The following is a 15,635-nucleotide window of genomic DNA, read 5'->3' on the forward strand; positions in this document are numbered from 1 at the left end:
AATGGGAGAATTCATCCCTCAGGCTCTGAGTGTGTGGACAAGTTTGTGCCACACAATAGCACCAGTAAAATAGGCTGATCATTTCACTGGAGTATGAGCTTGTGCCTGAAAAAGTGGCTATCTACCAGAAAGTACATCTGATGTCTGCCTGTAGAGAAACAGAGTTCATGTCCTTTTTCTAGACTAAGAAATAATGAGGAGGCTTGTCAAAGGTTAAACCTTTAGGGGAACATTTCCTATTGCTTGGACAGGAATTGATATCAAATAACTCGTATGCAAATTGAACTCACAAAGTGAAATTGGAATAGTGGATGGCAATATGCAGAAAGGGTTTCTCATGACAATGCAGGCTGGCAGAGTGAGAGATATTTTATTTTGCTTAAAGCAATGTTCTTGGGGACCTGCAAAAGCAGCTATGTACTGGAAATGCAGTTGGTGGGGTATTTTTATTTTTCATTTTTCCTTTGTGCAGTGGGCTTTTAAAATAGGAACCCATCAAGTTTTCCTTCTTTTCCTGATTCCTTCTCTTATATGAAATAGTATGTCTCATCAAATTCTGTCTCATTGCACTAATGTAAGCAAAGCACTTCAGATGTGATTTTTTCCTTATCTCAACAATGGTTTCCTTTCAATAACATTGTCATTTTGTTTTATGTTAACAAAAATTGACTTTAGGTGTTCAGCAAACTTCATTAATGAAAGGATAAGATAGACTTGCATTTTTTGGTTTTTTAGTCTTAAAATGAGCAGAGTTGTTCTATAACTGAGTACGTGTTTATCTTGTCTAATCAGTAAATGTTAATGGAAGAGAAAATAGAAAAGTAAATAGGAAAATGTTTATGGTAGTGGTCATACCTAAGTTCTTATCCACAATATTAAAACTAACCTGGCAAGCTTGTACATGTGTCATTTTACTCATGGGAAAAGTCCAGTTGAAGTCTGCAGACTGTATGCTCACATAACAAATAATGATACTCTTGAGGTCTTAATGGGTTTTCCAGGTATTGGTTTTAGTGCCATCTGTTCTTTCTGCATTAAAATTATATTTTCTGCATTTCTTCTCCATTTTTCCTATCTTCTGTTCTGACTTATTGAGTATTTTCTTTTTCTTCTTTTATACTTACTATTTTTTATGTTCTTCGTATATTTTCCTTTATTCAAAGAATTTGGACTAGAGGACATTAATGAACTAAAGGTCAGTAACCAGCTAAACCAAGATTAGGAAGAGAAGTGAAGAAAAAAGTTCAGGAGTTTTTGGGGTTTTTTTAAATAATTTCTGTAACCTAGTGATCTTAATCTTGTTCATTGGAGAAGATATTCAGAGCATTGTAGAGCATTTTTCAGTTGTAGGGATAAGTATCCTTATTCTTTTGCCATATGCTTCTTACAGTTTTGGGTATGTTTTTTGCATCTGTGTACTTTTATTAGAACAGTAGGCAAATTTTCCTGAGTGGTACTCTGCTGTTCTCTGTGATGCTTCTCAAACTAAGAATTGCAGTGTTGAAAGAGTTCAGTGTTGCCATTAACTTTTTCAAATAAGAACTGCTTATTGTTTATAACACTGCAATAGCTTTTTCATCACTGTTTGCCAGACTATATCAAATTGTTTCAAATTATCATAGTTAAAATTTTATTTCCTCTGCTTGGATTTAGTGCGTTTGACAATTGGTTGAGTGAGTAGATGGTGCTTCTAGGAAAGTACAGCAAAATAATAAGATAGGAGGGAGAAGGAAAAGGGGTGTGTGGTTTTAACATGCAATTGGACAAAGAAGTCTTCAGTTTCCATGTTTTAAATGCATGCTCGAAGAGCGGAACCATGGCTCCCCTAACACCTGAAAAACTAGTTCTATATCTATAGGAGGACCATTTAAGTTAGAAATGTATGGGTTAAGTCCCTAGCTATAAAAGTTTTGTAGGAAATCTCAAAATATGTATTTAATTATTCTTAACATTTTAGTTAGTTTATCTACCTGTTAGGAAAGATTCACTTGCATCTCACGATTTATGCATTAGCTATACATTCTCAAACTGTTGCGTATAAACATACCTCTATTCAGATACTTCTTTTCTTTTTAATAGGAAATGACAAATAATATATGTTTAATAGCTAACTGTCAGTTAAAATTTGTGAAATTTGACCTCATTTTAAAAAAAAAAAAAGAACCATGCATCTTTTTAGCTGGATATAATTATTGTAAGAATAATGAAGTTTGTCAGAACTTAGTTCTGTCTTAAAATTTGATTATTAAACAAGAAGCAGCATAACCCATAGGTAGGGGACTGAATTATTTTTCTTGATGTGTTTTTGTCATTGTTTGAAACCTGGTGTCTCACCCTGACCTGTAATGTTTGTTCGTGTGATAGAAGAAGAGAACGTTTTTTTCTAATTAAGAAGTCTTAATCAAAATTTGACTCTCACTATGTAAGTGAAGTAGTTCTCTACCCTTCAGAATACAGTACTCGCTTTGAAAAGATTTTTAGTACTTCTGATCTGTTTCTTTGCCAGCATCTTCCGTGAACTGAGGGACTTGAGGTCCTTTGAAACAGAGCAGTGGCTACAATAAGCTGCTTTCATACAATTCATTATAAAATCTTGAAATCAGTTTAGAATTTGTCATAATTTCTAGTTTGTTTTTGATGTTGTTATATTAGGAAGGAAGTGCAGATAAAATCTTATGTTCTGGTACACTTAGAACTGTTTCTGTCTGTTTTTCTGCAGCTCACCTCTGTGGGCTCTCTGGTGAGTTAACGTTGTAGGCTTCTTTAGTAAGAGTACTAAATTGGTTTCCTGTCCTTCCAGGCATCATTTTTATTTGCACGAAACCCCATGGCATGTAATATATTTGAAATATAGAAATCTTTGTAAAGTTTTGCTGAAAGTGAAGTATTTTAAGGTTTTTGAAGGACTTGGGTATTGTATGCCTTAATGAAGAGGGAAAAAAAATAAATAAACTATAGAGCCCCACTTTTTAATTTTTGTAACATGTAATTTATTGAGCTTTTTCTTTTAAATCCACTTGAATTAAGTGTCCAGAGAAGTTATAATATAGCTGCAGCTACTTACTTTAAATTGGAACTACCTGAAGGAGAGAAAGAAAGGTTTGCTTTTATTTTGTAAGGCAGTTTATCTGTCAGGATATTGGCAAATATGAAGATATTAAGCAAATTGATGTTTCAGTAAACATGATTAATAACACGATAAACTACATTTTAACCTAAAATATTGTAACTTTTGAGTTTTGGGAAAAATAATTACTAGCCGATCCTCAGCTCTAGCACTGTTTAAGTATGTTTGGAGACAAAAATGTTGCATTATCACAGGACACACATTTTCAAAACTTAACACTGCCTCTTACAGCTTGGCTTCATTTTTTTCCCCAGTTAGCTAATCAAGGCTGATAAAGAGTTGGAAAAAGATTTTTGGTTTATTGTGGTCTGTTTTTTCTAGTCCTACTTATCTTTAATTCACACATTTGTATACTTGACAGATGTTAATGAAATGCTTCTTTTGAACTCAACAGATACTATTCTATGAAAATTATCAGAACAGAGATGAATCCATTATCCATAAAAGACATTTTTTACCACTTTGATCTCTGACAATTTGGCTTTAATCCTGGTCACCATACACTGGCTTTCATTTTATGTTCAGTTTATGTCTGGCTTTTGTTCCAAGCTAGCAGATAATGCTGAGTGCTGTTCAGCCTGAAAAATTTCAGACTTTTTATGCTATCAGGTGACGTATGACATGGTATTGGCAGAGATGTGCAACCAGAGTGCTGGGAGAACTCAATTGTTTTAGTGTATTGATCTGGAATTTGTGTTCTCTTGTCCTGCTTCATTATTTCCCAGGTGTCTGAAGCAAAGTCACTTGACTACTATGACTATGAAGTACTGTCTCTGCAGTGAAGAAGGTTATAGTGGTGTTAATTTTTACATCTTTTGACTGTAGAGATGCCCTGGTTAAGAGTCATGAAGAGAATTGAGTGGTTTGGACTGGTGGGTCTGCTTCCTCAGATTTATGACCCAGCTGAGAAGATCCCTACTGTGTGTCTCCGTCTCTATGGGCAGCCAGGCCTTACTGCTTGGCTGCCTGGGATGTGCACAGGGCTTAAACTTGCACTTCCTTCTCATGGATTAAAATATAAATGCTTTTTCTTTACATATAATTGCAGATGATAAATTGAATTTTTTCCCCGTTAAAAGTAGGTATTGTAAAAGTTGATTTTGAGTATCTAGTTAAAATACAATATACAGAATTTGGAAGGGGTCTTCTTTCTGAGGGGTATTGGGTCTGGGGTTCAGGGTGTTTTATTTGTTGGGTTTTTTTCATCGCTTTTCTTGCTTTTTTACATTTTATTGCATGTCAAGTGTGGCACATTACTGTAACTGATCAAGATTTTTTTCTGGAGTGTAAGAAAGCCTGATACATTTTTGACACTTTAAACAAAATGGTCACTGCAGTTTTTTATCCGGGCTATGTTTCATTGTTAGTCATTTTGCAAAATTTGTTTTTACTTTGATTCAAAAATCTTAGTCTCAAACGTTATTTTGCATGCCACTTGTTGACATTAGGAAGCACTTTGCAGATCTATTATCAATATCCACTTTACTGAAAAACAAATAATCCCAAAACTGCTGTTTGGTTCCCTTTTTTTAATTATTATTGTATTCATCCCTGCATGGAGTAGTGCACATTTCTGTAATGAGTACATGACACTACACTGATACAGAGTTTTACGCTGATGTAGATTTTTATTTCTAATCAGTTTTGTGGCTAGACATAAACAGGAACTAACACTTTCCATACCTAGTAGGGGTAATTATTCTAGATGTCATCAGTAAACAAAACGACTATGTGCTCCTTGCTTGATAAAGCTGACAGTGTGTTCTCCATCTTATTAAGCTCCTGTGCCTTGTCTGTAGCACTGTTGTTCTTTACACTTCCCACTGAATGCTCTCCCCGCTGTACTGGCAATTACCGCTGTTATGTCTCCCGATTCACGTTTCTGGAAAGCCATGCTAGTGCTGGTTGGAGAGGCATTAATCTATTACAATGAGCAGACAGAGATGTTAAGGTCATATGCAGTTCAAGAGTGAATCATAGGCCTTGATATTGTGCATCTCCACAAAGAAGATGACTTACTTTGTCACTGAAAGTAAAAGAGGCTAATTTATAGGCTTCTAATAGTAAAAGTGCTTTATAAGCTCATGCGCTTTTGGTTTTGCATCTGAATTACATAGGGTAAAAATCTCTTGAGCTTTAGAGGTTTTGTACACTATACTAACTTCTAAAATAAAATCTGTGTTCCAAATGTTTATGGTCCAAATAAACAGTCTCTAAAGAGTACCGGTTGGAAGGAATCACACAGCAAATTGATTTATGCAGAATTTAGGAAGAAAATATAATCTTTGAAGTGTTTCTGATTTTAAGTGTACTTTTACTTTCTTCAGATTTCCTTTTTTTCTCATTTCTGCCTGGGATATTCTGCATGCTCCTTTTTGCTTTCCTGATCTGAATTTCAGGTGTGATCACATGATGCGTGGTGCATTTTGAAGAAGTATATGGTTAGTGCAAGTCAGCCCATTTCCGCCTTCATACAAATAGTTCTGAAATCTAATGTTCCCTTGATGAGTATCTCTCATATATAAAGTGCTTGTTTAAAATAAGAATTAATTTGCCTCTCAACCTGCCTGATAGAGCCATGATGCGACAAATGGACCAAATGCTGGTATTGTTCAAATAAGGCATCTGCATCAGTTTGTCCTCTGTGCACAGAGTTGTCGATTCTCCCAAGTTGCTTTTTTACTCCTCACTTTTATCTTCAGTGTGTGACCTTATCTATCTCACACTATTCCAAGCGTGCCATGAACACAGACCTGTTATTTTTCTGTTGATTGTGTCCTTCGTGCTTGTTGCTGAAGTCAGAGTGACTGGTTATCACGACCCCAGGAGATGCAGTAACAACTTGCTTTTTGTGAAATGGGGATGTGACACAGAGATGGGCTCAAAAGTGACCACTGATTTTGGGATGTTTAATGTGAGATTAGTCCAGGGATCTTTTTACTGGGCATGTAGTGCTTCAGAGGGGAAAAGTACAAGTTTAGTGCTTAGGAGGAGGACCTTGGAAATAAGACAGGCACACAAAAAGAAAAAGACACACAGTTAGTGGGAAAGGATGAAACATCAGGTTCGATTAAAATGCCTTGTATTTCACTGGCATTCTGTGGCAGAGGCAGGTCTGGAAGCTAATTGCCAGGCTAGTGTTCAGCTCTGAAAATAGAAGAGCCTTTGCTCTCCCTTGTCTTCCTTGCAATCCCCTCCCACATTCACTGCATAGTTTTAAACTTCTGCAATGAGTGAAGTGGGCATCTGACAGACAACAGCCTTCTTCACATATACACTCTTGATTCATCCCTGGAGAGAGTCTGTAATGTTCACTGGATGTGGCAGATGGTCTACAGAGTGAGCAATATCAGAAACTTAATAGCTATACCACGGTGCATATACTGAAAGGTATTTTAAGGTGCAAAGGGCAGCTGAAAAGAAACTGAAAATCTTGATTTTTTTTTTTTTCCCCTCCAATCCTTAGAATCCCAACCCTTAAATAACTTAGTAATTATTTCATAGCAGCATGGCAGTAGAGAAGCAGACCCCTCTCAGGTGTCTTCTGGGTCCAGCTGCCTAGATTAAAGCTTTCATGAGTGTATGTCACTGGATGGTTGTCCCAAATGCTCAGGCTGCTGCTGTGTGACACCAAGTCCACAAATGAGAGTTTTTTGTTTTTTTCAGATGGACTTTTGGATAGAGATTTAAACCCTTGTGTTTTTCAATATTACTTTTTTCTAGGTCAGCCAAGCCTGCGAGAAGCTATCTCGATGTCATGTATAACTAATGGAAGTACAGGAAGCAGGAAAACAGGCCACAGTTCATCTGTTTCTGTTGCCAAAAAAGAAACTCTTTCATCTGCTGCAAAAAGGTACCAAATTCTTATTAAAATTGAAGTGTTCATATATTAAAAAAACCCAAAACCAAACAGAACAAGAGTTTGATTTTTGTCTCTGCACAACACTCAGCAGAGCTGCCTGAGGTCTAGTAAGGCACAAATGAACTTTGGAGACGTACCATATTGTTGGGCTGCTTACAGCAGGGTTCTGAACAGAATTCATAAATGGAGAGTATTTCTATACTGTATAGTGTCCAAAATGAATTCTCACTAAGGAAATACACAAATGTACAAATGGGAATTTTTTCCTCCTGGTATTTATAGGTTGTTTTTTTTTCCTTCCCAAGGAAATTAAAGGATAAAACTGACTTCATTGTCTGGAGTGTAAATAGTAGGCAATAGCAAAATAGCTATGAAACAGTAGTGAATTGTTTAGATAAAAGTTTACATTTTTGTAATCTTAACCCAAATATGGCTACTTAGTCTCTATGAAATCAGTATCAGATCTCAAATGTGTGGAAATAACATTGCTTGAGTAATTTGTAAGTTAAATGAGCCAAGAACCAAACAATAGTAGTTTTCCTCCATAAAATACTTTCAGCTTCATATGGTAAACAAAGTGTTTGCTTAACTGTGTTTTTCTGTGGGTCTGTTAGACAGTGATTGCATGCCTTCTTGAACAGTAGGTTTTGTACCTATTTGTTGTGAAGAACAGGCTGCCAGATATAGCCACGGGGCAGAGAATACTCTGATGTGTAATGTGGTAAGTTACGTGAACAAATTCTTGGCCTCTGTAGAGTACTCTGGTAACTGCAGGGGCTGGTTTATCTTCTAGTGTGGATGTAAATACTGTGCTGTACAACAAGACAAAGAAATACTTCAGGGGATAAAAATGCTGCATGCAAATATAAACTGTATGAGAACAAACCAGAAAAAGCTTTAGTGCCCTTTGGAACTTGCAAAGCAAGGGTAATGCCCCACTCTTTGTTCTTCTCCATCCTGTAGCATTGCATATCTTTCTTTTTATTGTGTTCTTATGTTTACTTTTCAGCAGTAAATCAGACAGTGATCAGTGTATGTCTCTATCTGCTACTGTGACAGGCACAGGGACAAAAGACATTCCTGCAGGAAGGTATTTCTTAGTTAGCACTTTTCCATTAATCTTACCCCTGTGGCTCTTGGCACTTTGATGAGAGCCAGTCCGGTTCACGTGGTGTTCAGCTTGCATTTGTGCTGAATCATCTTCTTGATTCATTGGCTGCTCAACACTTGACTACGTAAGAAGAGCAGAGTGGAGTGGCCGGCATCCCTTTCATCTGAGTTAAGGTCTTTAAAAGGAGACCTGGATAGGCCAAAAGAGGAAAACCGTAATATACAGAGGGCAGCTCTCCCTGGGCCCCTGAATAAGTGTCCAGGGGAGCCCACTGCTTCCAGAGGATGAAGAGATGTGACTCCTTTCCTCAAGAAAGGCCTTTCCTGTTTTAGAAAGGCCTAGGAAGGCTCTTTAGTTGTCTTTCCAGCAGTTCCTTTCACTTTCATGTCTTTATTCCTTAAATTTGTTTGGTACTTGGAAGAAACCCTTTTGGAAAATTACCAGCTCAAGAAAGGTAAAAGGAAATGTAAGTGAATGTTAATAGTAGTCCCATTTCCTTACAAAGTTAGGGATAACTGTGTTTATTTCTACCACTTGTTGTGATGAAAAGGAGGGAGACCAGAGGAGACTATCAGCTGGTCGTGGGATGCTTCACCTCAACTTGTCCAGGTCTTTCTTCAGGCTGAAGCTTAGAGTGGTGCGACAAGTGGACATGGTCATCTGTAGGTATAGAATTAACTTTAGATTCTAAACAGACCCCACAGCCTGCCTAGAGCTTTTCATGTTCTAACTATACATAACCATACATCTTCTCAAAATAACAGAAGGCCTACTTGTGTCCAAATTGTTACTGTTGCTGAAGTTCAGTGTCTGTGTTTGGTGCACTCCTAATATTGTCCATTTCTGGATCTCTGGCCCCTGTAGAGCTGCTGTCTCTGAGAATTTCTTCTATGAATGAGCAGTTTCATTTCGTGGACTATTTAATCTTGTTCTGCCAACCTGAACACTGGAGATGATGGGATGGCTCAGTAGCTGCACAGCAACGGCATGTCTCATGTCAACAATGCTGGTATGCTAAAATACCAGCCGTCACTAAAATCAGAGCCCAGGAATATTCTGTGAACACCAGGTAGATATGTCCCATTGCCAGAGATAAAGTCATATATGTGTTGAGAAAATCTCAGTCCTGTAGTCTGGAATGGAAACAGGTTTGTATTTTGTACAAGCAAACAAAACCCAACCAAACATTGACTGTCAGAGACCTGTTTGATCCTTTTCCTTAGGACTAAACATTCTTCTGAAAACAGCTTCTGGTAAGAATAGTCTTCATGTTTCACAGTGACTGCCATCTACAGTAGCTGCCAGTGTGTTGTGGCCCAAAGGATGAAACATAGTACTAAGTGAAATTAAAGAAGCTGCAAAATTAGGACAGATAGTAATAGCTCTCAACTACTCAGATGCAGGCTGAAGAAATGCCTCATCAGGTTTGGTTTTGGAAATAATTTTTGGCTGCATTAAATGACTGCTTCCCGGAACAACTAGTTTTTAGAAACCCACAAGAAAAGGTGCTGGTTTTAATTTGGTTTCAGTTGTTACGCAGGGCCTAGTTGAAGAGGTATTAGTTGTGAGAGCCACTCTGTAATAGCCAGTCATAATACAATAAAGCTGAAAAATTTAGCAGAAGTGAGCAAACAAAATAAATTCAGAAGGTATTCAGTACTCAGACTGTCACATATCTACATGATTTCCCTCCAAATTAAAATGGCAGTCAAAAAAAGAATCCCATTTACAACCTGGTGGTAGATAAAAGCACTTCATTGAAATCCAAAGTATAAGGCATTACAGATAATGATCTCACCATGACCTAATGACCTGGAGAATTCTTTTATACTACCATCAGAGAGATATGATGTCAGGTGAGCCATTCTTCTGACCAAGTAGGATCATTCTTTGTAGCAATGCAGAGTGGACTTATGAAGTCATAATATTGATGTGTTCTCTCTCTTCCTGCTTCCCTTCCGTCTTTCACCATTATTTGACTGTATTTTGAAATCCTTAAATAGAAGGAAAAGGAAAACTGGAAGCATGTAACAACAAGCCATAAAAAACCCCCTGTCCTTAACAGATTGACTTTGTTGTGAGAAATCCCATTCTTATGAGATAGAGAGTGCAGAGGTCCATGACTGTCATAGGAATAGAAAGACTCATTGTCTTTAATGAAAAGAGATTCCAAAAATTTATTTCACTATTCTGCATTTCTTCCAACAGACTGCAATAGTATTAAGTGTAGTGTACTTTGCATCCAGAAGTGCAAGCTAAGTCTTCTGATTAAAAAATAATAAAATTTTTTATGCTAGTGGTTAATTAAGGACTTTTGGCTATAAATTATTAAACAAAACCCCACAGTTCTTCAAGCTTTGTTCTCTATGATCACATATATGCTCTCAAGAAATGTGAAAGCTCTTTGTTTTGTTTTTGTCTGTTTTTTTTGAAAAGAAAATGTAACTCTGATGGATTATATTGACATCCTAAACTTGTTATTATGGTTTACAGTAGAAATCCTGAGTGATCCTTACAAATGTATTTGGGGTTTATATTATTATTCATGATTTTACCTGGTTTTCAATGCTTTGCTTCTCTGAAAGCAGCTGGAAAAGTTGAACTCATGTAAGTGTTGGGGGCTTTGTCTCAGTGGTAGATGACACACTTTAATTGAAATAACTAAAGAAGCAAAAAGAGAATCTTATGGATGATTGGGGCCTATTTTTATGAGTTTATTTTGAATGTTGTCTTACTGTTATTGATTTTTGGGAAAAGGTAAGTGGAAACACAAATAATTAAGATCATGCAAGGATTTGAGGCAGGGGAAATTGGTGTCAAAGAACAGAAATCGGGCTTCTCCTGTTCAGAAAGATACTGTTTACTTTTTACTTTGCAGGCTACTTTGACCCTAAGAGAAAAATCTTTCTTTTTCCTTGTTAGCTGGTGTTTGTATCTTGCTGGTTTTGTTCACTGAGAAATCTGTCTTGGAAGATTTAATTCTTTTATCTTAGGAAATAAATAGGCTGTGTAGTACAGAGTACTCTTCTCTTTCAGGTCCTGGTTTTGTTTGAATGATTCAGTATCTTAAAAAGCATGTTGCCTTATAGAAGAGCCTTTTAATTAATCTTTCTGTTTACTTAGAGAACCTTTGGTTTGGTTCTTAATAGATTTAAGATTCTTAATGACATGTATTTAAATATGTTTCAAATATTAGCCTAATAAATACAGCACTATGAAAATAAAGATATGCTCTTAGCGGTCATTGACTGAAGGCACTAAAGAAGTGGCAAGACAGTCTGATGTAAGTCAACTACAAATCAAAACAGTCATGAGTTTTCAGGGGTGATTTCCTTTGAACTCTGGTGCAGCCAGGGAGAGCCCAGGGACAAGCAACAGCGTTTCAGAATTTTGGGGGCAGCTCAAAGATAAGCAGTACCACTCATCTCCAGAAATACGGAGTGAGAGATACAGTTTCATGGTGGGCTTAAGCTAATTGGAGATAGCACAAGTCACAGTCCTGCCTTTCACTTGCACTGAGCCTTGTCTGACAGCACAGTAAGGTAATCAGTGAGCTGAACCACACGGTGGTTTTTTCCAAGGGATGGCAGACTTGTGGTGCATCAACTTGCGTCAGCTTTGAATGCTGTAGGAGCACCCGTGAACAGAGGACATGCTCAAGTCAAAGTTATGTTCATTTTAAAATCGGAGTAAATGTAGTAAAACCGCACATTAAAAATAAGTAAACAATTTTCCATGCCTCCTTCACTGTATTTTATTTTTGGAGCTTGTGAATAAATCTTATTTCAGCAAAATGCTAACCTGAAGAGAGTGAGTAACTAATCAAAGTTTTTTTTCTGTGATTATTTATAGCAAGTTGTTAAATGCTTCTCCCATCTTTTCACAGAGGACATTTTCTCCCACCTTTTTAATTTATTTGCCTGTTCTCCTTTTTTTTCCCCCCTTATGTTACACTTTATTTTACAGCGGTACAGAAAAAAAGAAGGAAAAACCTCCAGGACAGAAAGAAAAAAAAGAGGACTCTCATTCTAATGATCAAAGTCCACAAACTCAAGCATCACCTTCTCCCCAGCCCTCCTCACAGACTCTCCAAACACACAGGCAAACTCAAGAAAGCAAGAGTTCTGCTCCAACTAAAAGGTTTTCACAGTACCACAGTACAGAACTAGAAAATTATTGTAATGATACTGAGTTCATATTTGACAACAAGTCATGTGAAATAGTTCTTCTCATGATCAAGTTAATGTTTGATATTTTTTTTGCTAGAGAAGGTGCATTCGATATGCATTGCAGCAGAGCAAATATGTAAAAATACGTTTTTTTCTTAAAGTAAATTTTTAAAATTATGAAAATTTTTTGTTCTCTGGTTGAAATCCTAATATGGTAGATTACCTCTAATCAACCATCATTCTAAAATATTTAATCATGATTATTACTTGATCTTTCTCAAAATACACTTCACATATTTTGTCTGACACAGCTGAATTGTGGGAGTGTATTTTGTACATGGCCATTTACTACATCTCATAATAGTATTTTTAAAATACTAGTATCATTGCAACCTTTCCTTCAGAAATTATAATTATTCTACAAAGTGACTGCAGTTTGTATTTTCAAGGGGTTTTTTTGTAGCCCTTCCCAAATTCCTGCTATGTTGCAGGATGGTTCACATTTATTCTCATTCTTTACAGGAGTGAAGTTCTTGTTTTACACCCAGATCATAGAACTGCTTGACTTGAGTAAATGCAGAAGTTTATGTAGGATTGCCTCTAAATTCCCATCATTTTAGTGGGAATTAGGCACAGAAAAAAAAAGGTACTTTGGGGATTTTAGATGTTTTTTTAAAGTCAAGAAAATGGATTTTAAGATTTGGGTGGTATCTTCTGAGTTTCAAAACTATGCAGATCACTTGGTGTGGTTTCTTTTTTCTTCATTCATTGTCACCTTACTGTTTTGGAAGGTGTGAAATTTTTTTTTACTTTCTGGCATTTAGGAGACCGAGACAAAATGAAAATGAAATTTATTTTTCTGAAATTTACTTTAGTTCACAAGATTGTTGTCTTGCATTGCTTGAATTCACAGCTCTAATAAATATTTAAACTTTCACTTGACTGATGCATGTTGTAACACTCCATAAAGGCTCTGTCTCCATGTCTTGCACAAACCCGTAAGTTGTCTGAAGCTGAACTTGTGGCCTGTTATTCTCTTGCCTGGTATCTCACTGTAAAGTTGTCTGAAGTCTTGCTTACTAATCTTTTGCAGTGTGGGGAAAAAATAAATGCTTTTTTTGTCTCATAATGATTTAACTTGATTGGATTAACTTGTTTGTCGCAGGACCTTTGAGGTGCTGTAGAAGGAGCTTGCCATTTCTAAGGTTGCATTCCAGGACTAAATCCTGCAAAAAGCGTTTCTGACGGGATGAAGTATGATACTATTAGCAGGACATGTGCAAACTAAATCAGGTGGTTGAAGAGTAATTTGGGCTAGATCACTTTTTGAACATGTATTCCATGTGTGAAATTAATGAACTAGTGACTGCATAACTTGCAGGTTCCCATTAGTGTAAATTGACTACAATAAGATTGCTGAAAATTTCATCACAATTCATGAATTTAATTGTCTGTAATATTGGGCCAAACCTATTTTGTCTTACCCAAGAAGTTTTCAGACATTTGTTTCAAAAAGATTAAAACCATTAATGTTGTTAAGTATGTGCTAACTGCAAAGCAGCCATATGAAACTGTAATTTGATAGAACTGTTCTGCCTCAGACATCAGTGTGCTAGAGCTGGTGAACAGTTAATCAGGGGAAAAAAGATTAATTTTCTTTGTTATCTACTTAATTGATTTTTTAATATAGTTTATTCTTTAAGGCTAATGTACTTAGCCTAATTTTTTATGCTTTTGTAATTTGTTAGCAATGTAGTAATGAAGAGAGGTATTTTGTTCAAGTCTTTATGTAAAAGCTTTTGGAAATGCAAAGGAATAGTTAAAACATGTGGCAACTGTCTTGCTCAATTGTTTTCATTCATCCAGTTAGAACTTTTTGACTAATCTTTTTTTCCTGTTTCATGCTTCAGCTTGAAGGAAGACCTAGTTCTGCTTTTGTCTCCTGCTGCTTGATCTGTCCGTTGCATACGAGTTCCAGTTAGTTATATTATCACCTTGTCATTTAAAATATTTTTTGTTTCTTCTAGCATAAAGAAATCCTTTGCTGCTGAAAAGCCTCATAGTGCTTGGGAGAGTCCAGATGATGGTCGTAACAAGCTGATGAGAATACCATCAACATCTAAATTAATATCAAAAGTGGCAAAGAATGCAGACAAGTATGTATTGACTTGGTACATAAAAGCAAGTCAAAATATTATGAAATCGTTTAATTCTAGTGAACTTTTTTCTGTATATGCTAGGACCATTTGCATCTTTGTTTTTGCCATGAGTAACTACTTACATAACTTGCCGATGTGATGCTCCAGGTGCCTGTGGAATCTTAAATTTATTATAAAATGTGAATGCAGGATTTTTGCGTACATACATTTTAATGTTGCCCATTTGGGTTAGAAGAATTATGTACTATGATTTAAGATGTATGGCTTAATACCACTGTTGTGAAGCTTCCAACCTTTTTTTCCTAATTCAAGCTGATTTGAAAATGCAAATGTATTTCCTTGAAGTCAGTTTACTGGATTTCACATAGTATGTGTGTTTCTAAAGTAGACTGTAATAGTAGGAATATACTTTTATGTTTTCAGGTAGGTCTCTCCATTTGAATGTTTAGCAAATTCCTGTTTTACAGGTTCTAGGTAATACGCAGGTGCCTTCTTTTCAGTGTCATTTCCAGTAGGTGATGTGCGGTAGCCTATCAGTCCTCTCGTCCACTTCGTCAGCAGCAGGTTTTCTCAGTTTGTGGTCTCCAGTGAAGGCCTCGCTGGAGATTAATAGTACAGAGTAGTTACTCCTCCTGCTTCTGTCAGCACAGGGTCAAGAGTTTGCTTTTTGCTGTAACTTCACATTGTTGACCCCTATTGTGACCCACAGTACTTGTCCTCAGTACTTTCTGCCAGTTGGGCTTCCTGCTTTGTCTTCACACAGTTTCTCTTTTTGACTCGGTTGAAATTTTGCGGAATTTGTTGAATTGGTGTTGATTTTTTGACTGACCCCTCTCCTGTTTGCCAGTATCTCCCCAGCATGCTGGCAGCTTCTTTGTTGTTGTCTGCAGATTCATAGATCTGCTCATGAATCTTCATTCAAATAGCCATTAACTGGTTCAAGGCAGAACTACCTGAAAACCCCCTCCCACTACGACAAATAAAACTCTTCAGACCTTTCAGAGTAATCTCCAGTCTTTTTATGATTCTTTCTGTAGTGCTCTCCTTAGGTTGCATGTAAGACTGTCAAATACATACTTAGAGTCAAGAGTGATGCAAGTGCATTCCTTCTTTCCTAGGAATGGGAAGAGCAAAAGCAAATTAATCTTGGGTGTGGATATCGGCACATTTACTAAAAGCTTTGTACTTAGCCTGAAGAGTTCTGCAG

The 15,635-nt window shown here is 36.6% G+C and overlaps 1 protein-coding gene across 3 annotated transcripts in view; it reads left to right on the forward strand.

The window, feature by feature from the left end:
- Positions 1–15,635, forward strand: part of EML4 (EMAP like 4) — a 153,085-nt gene that overhangs the window by 86,187 nt on the left and 51,263 nt on the right. For 2 of the 3 annotated variants that reach the window (XM_027750293.2, XM_027750290.2), the window contains exons 3-5: positions 6,851–6,980; positions 12,067–12,240; positions 14,297–14,425. In XM_027750293.2, the coding sequence (XP_027606094.1) occupies positions 6,851–6,980; positions 12,067–12,240; positions 14,297–14,425 (433 nt within the window). The remainder of the gene's footprint in view (positions 1–6,850; positions 6,981–12,066; positions 12,241–14,296; positions 14,426–15,635) is intronic. The other variant, XM_027750294.2, reaches the window with a different exon arrangement.

This window comes from Pipra filicauda, unplaced genomic scaffold (genome assembly GCF_003945595.2).
Source record: "Pipra filicauda isolate LSUMZ 115617 unplaced genomic scaffold, ASM394559v2 scaffold51_size4534324_pilon, whole genome shotgun sequence".
NCBI classification, from domain to species: domain Eukaryota; kingdom Metazoa; phylum Chordata; class Aves; order Passeriformes; family Pipridae; genus Pipra; species Pipra filicauda.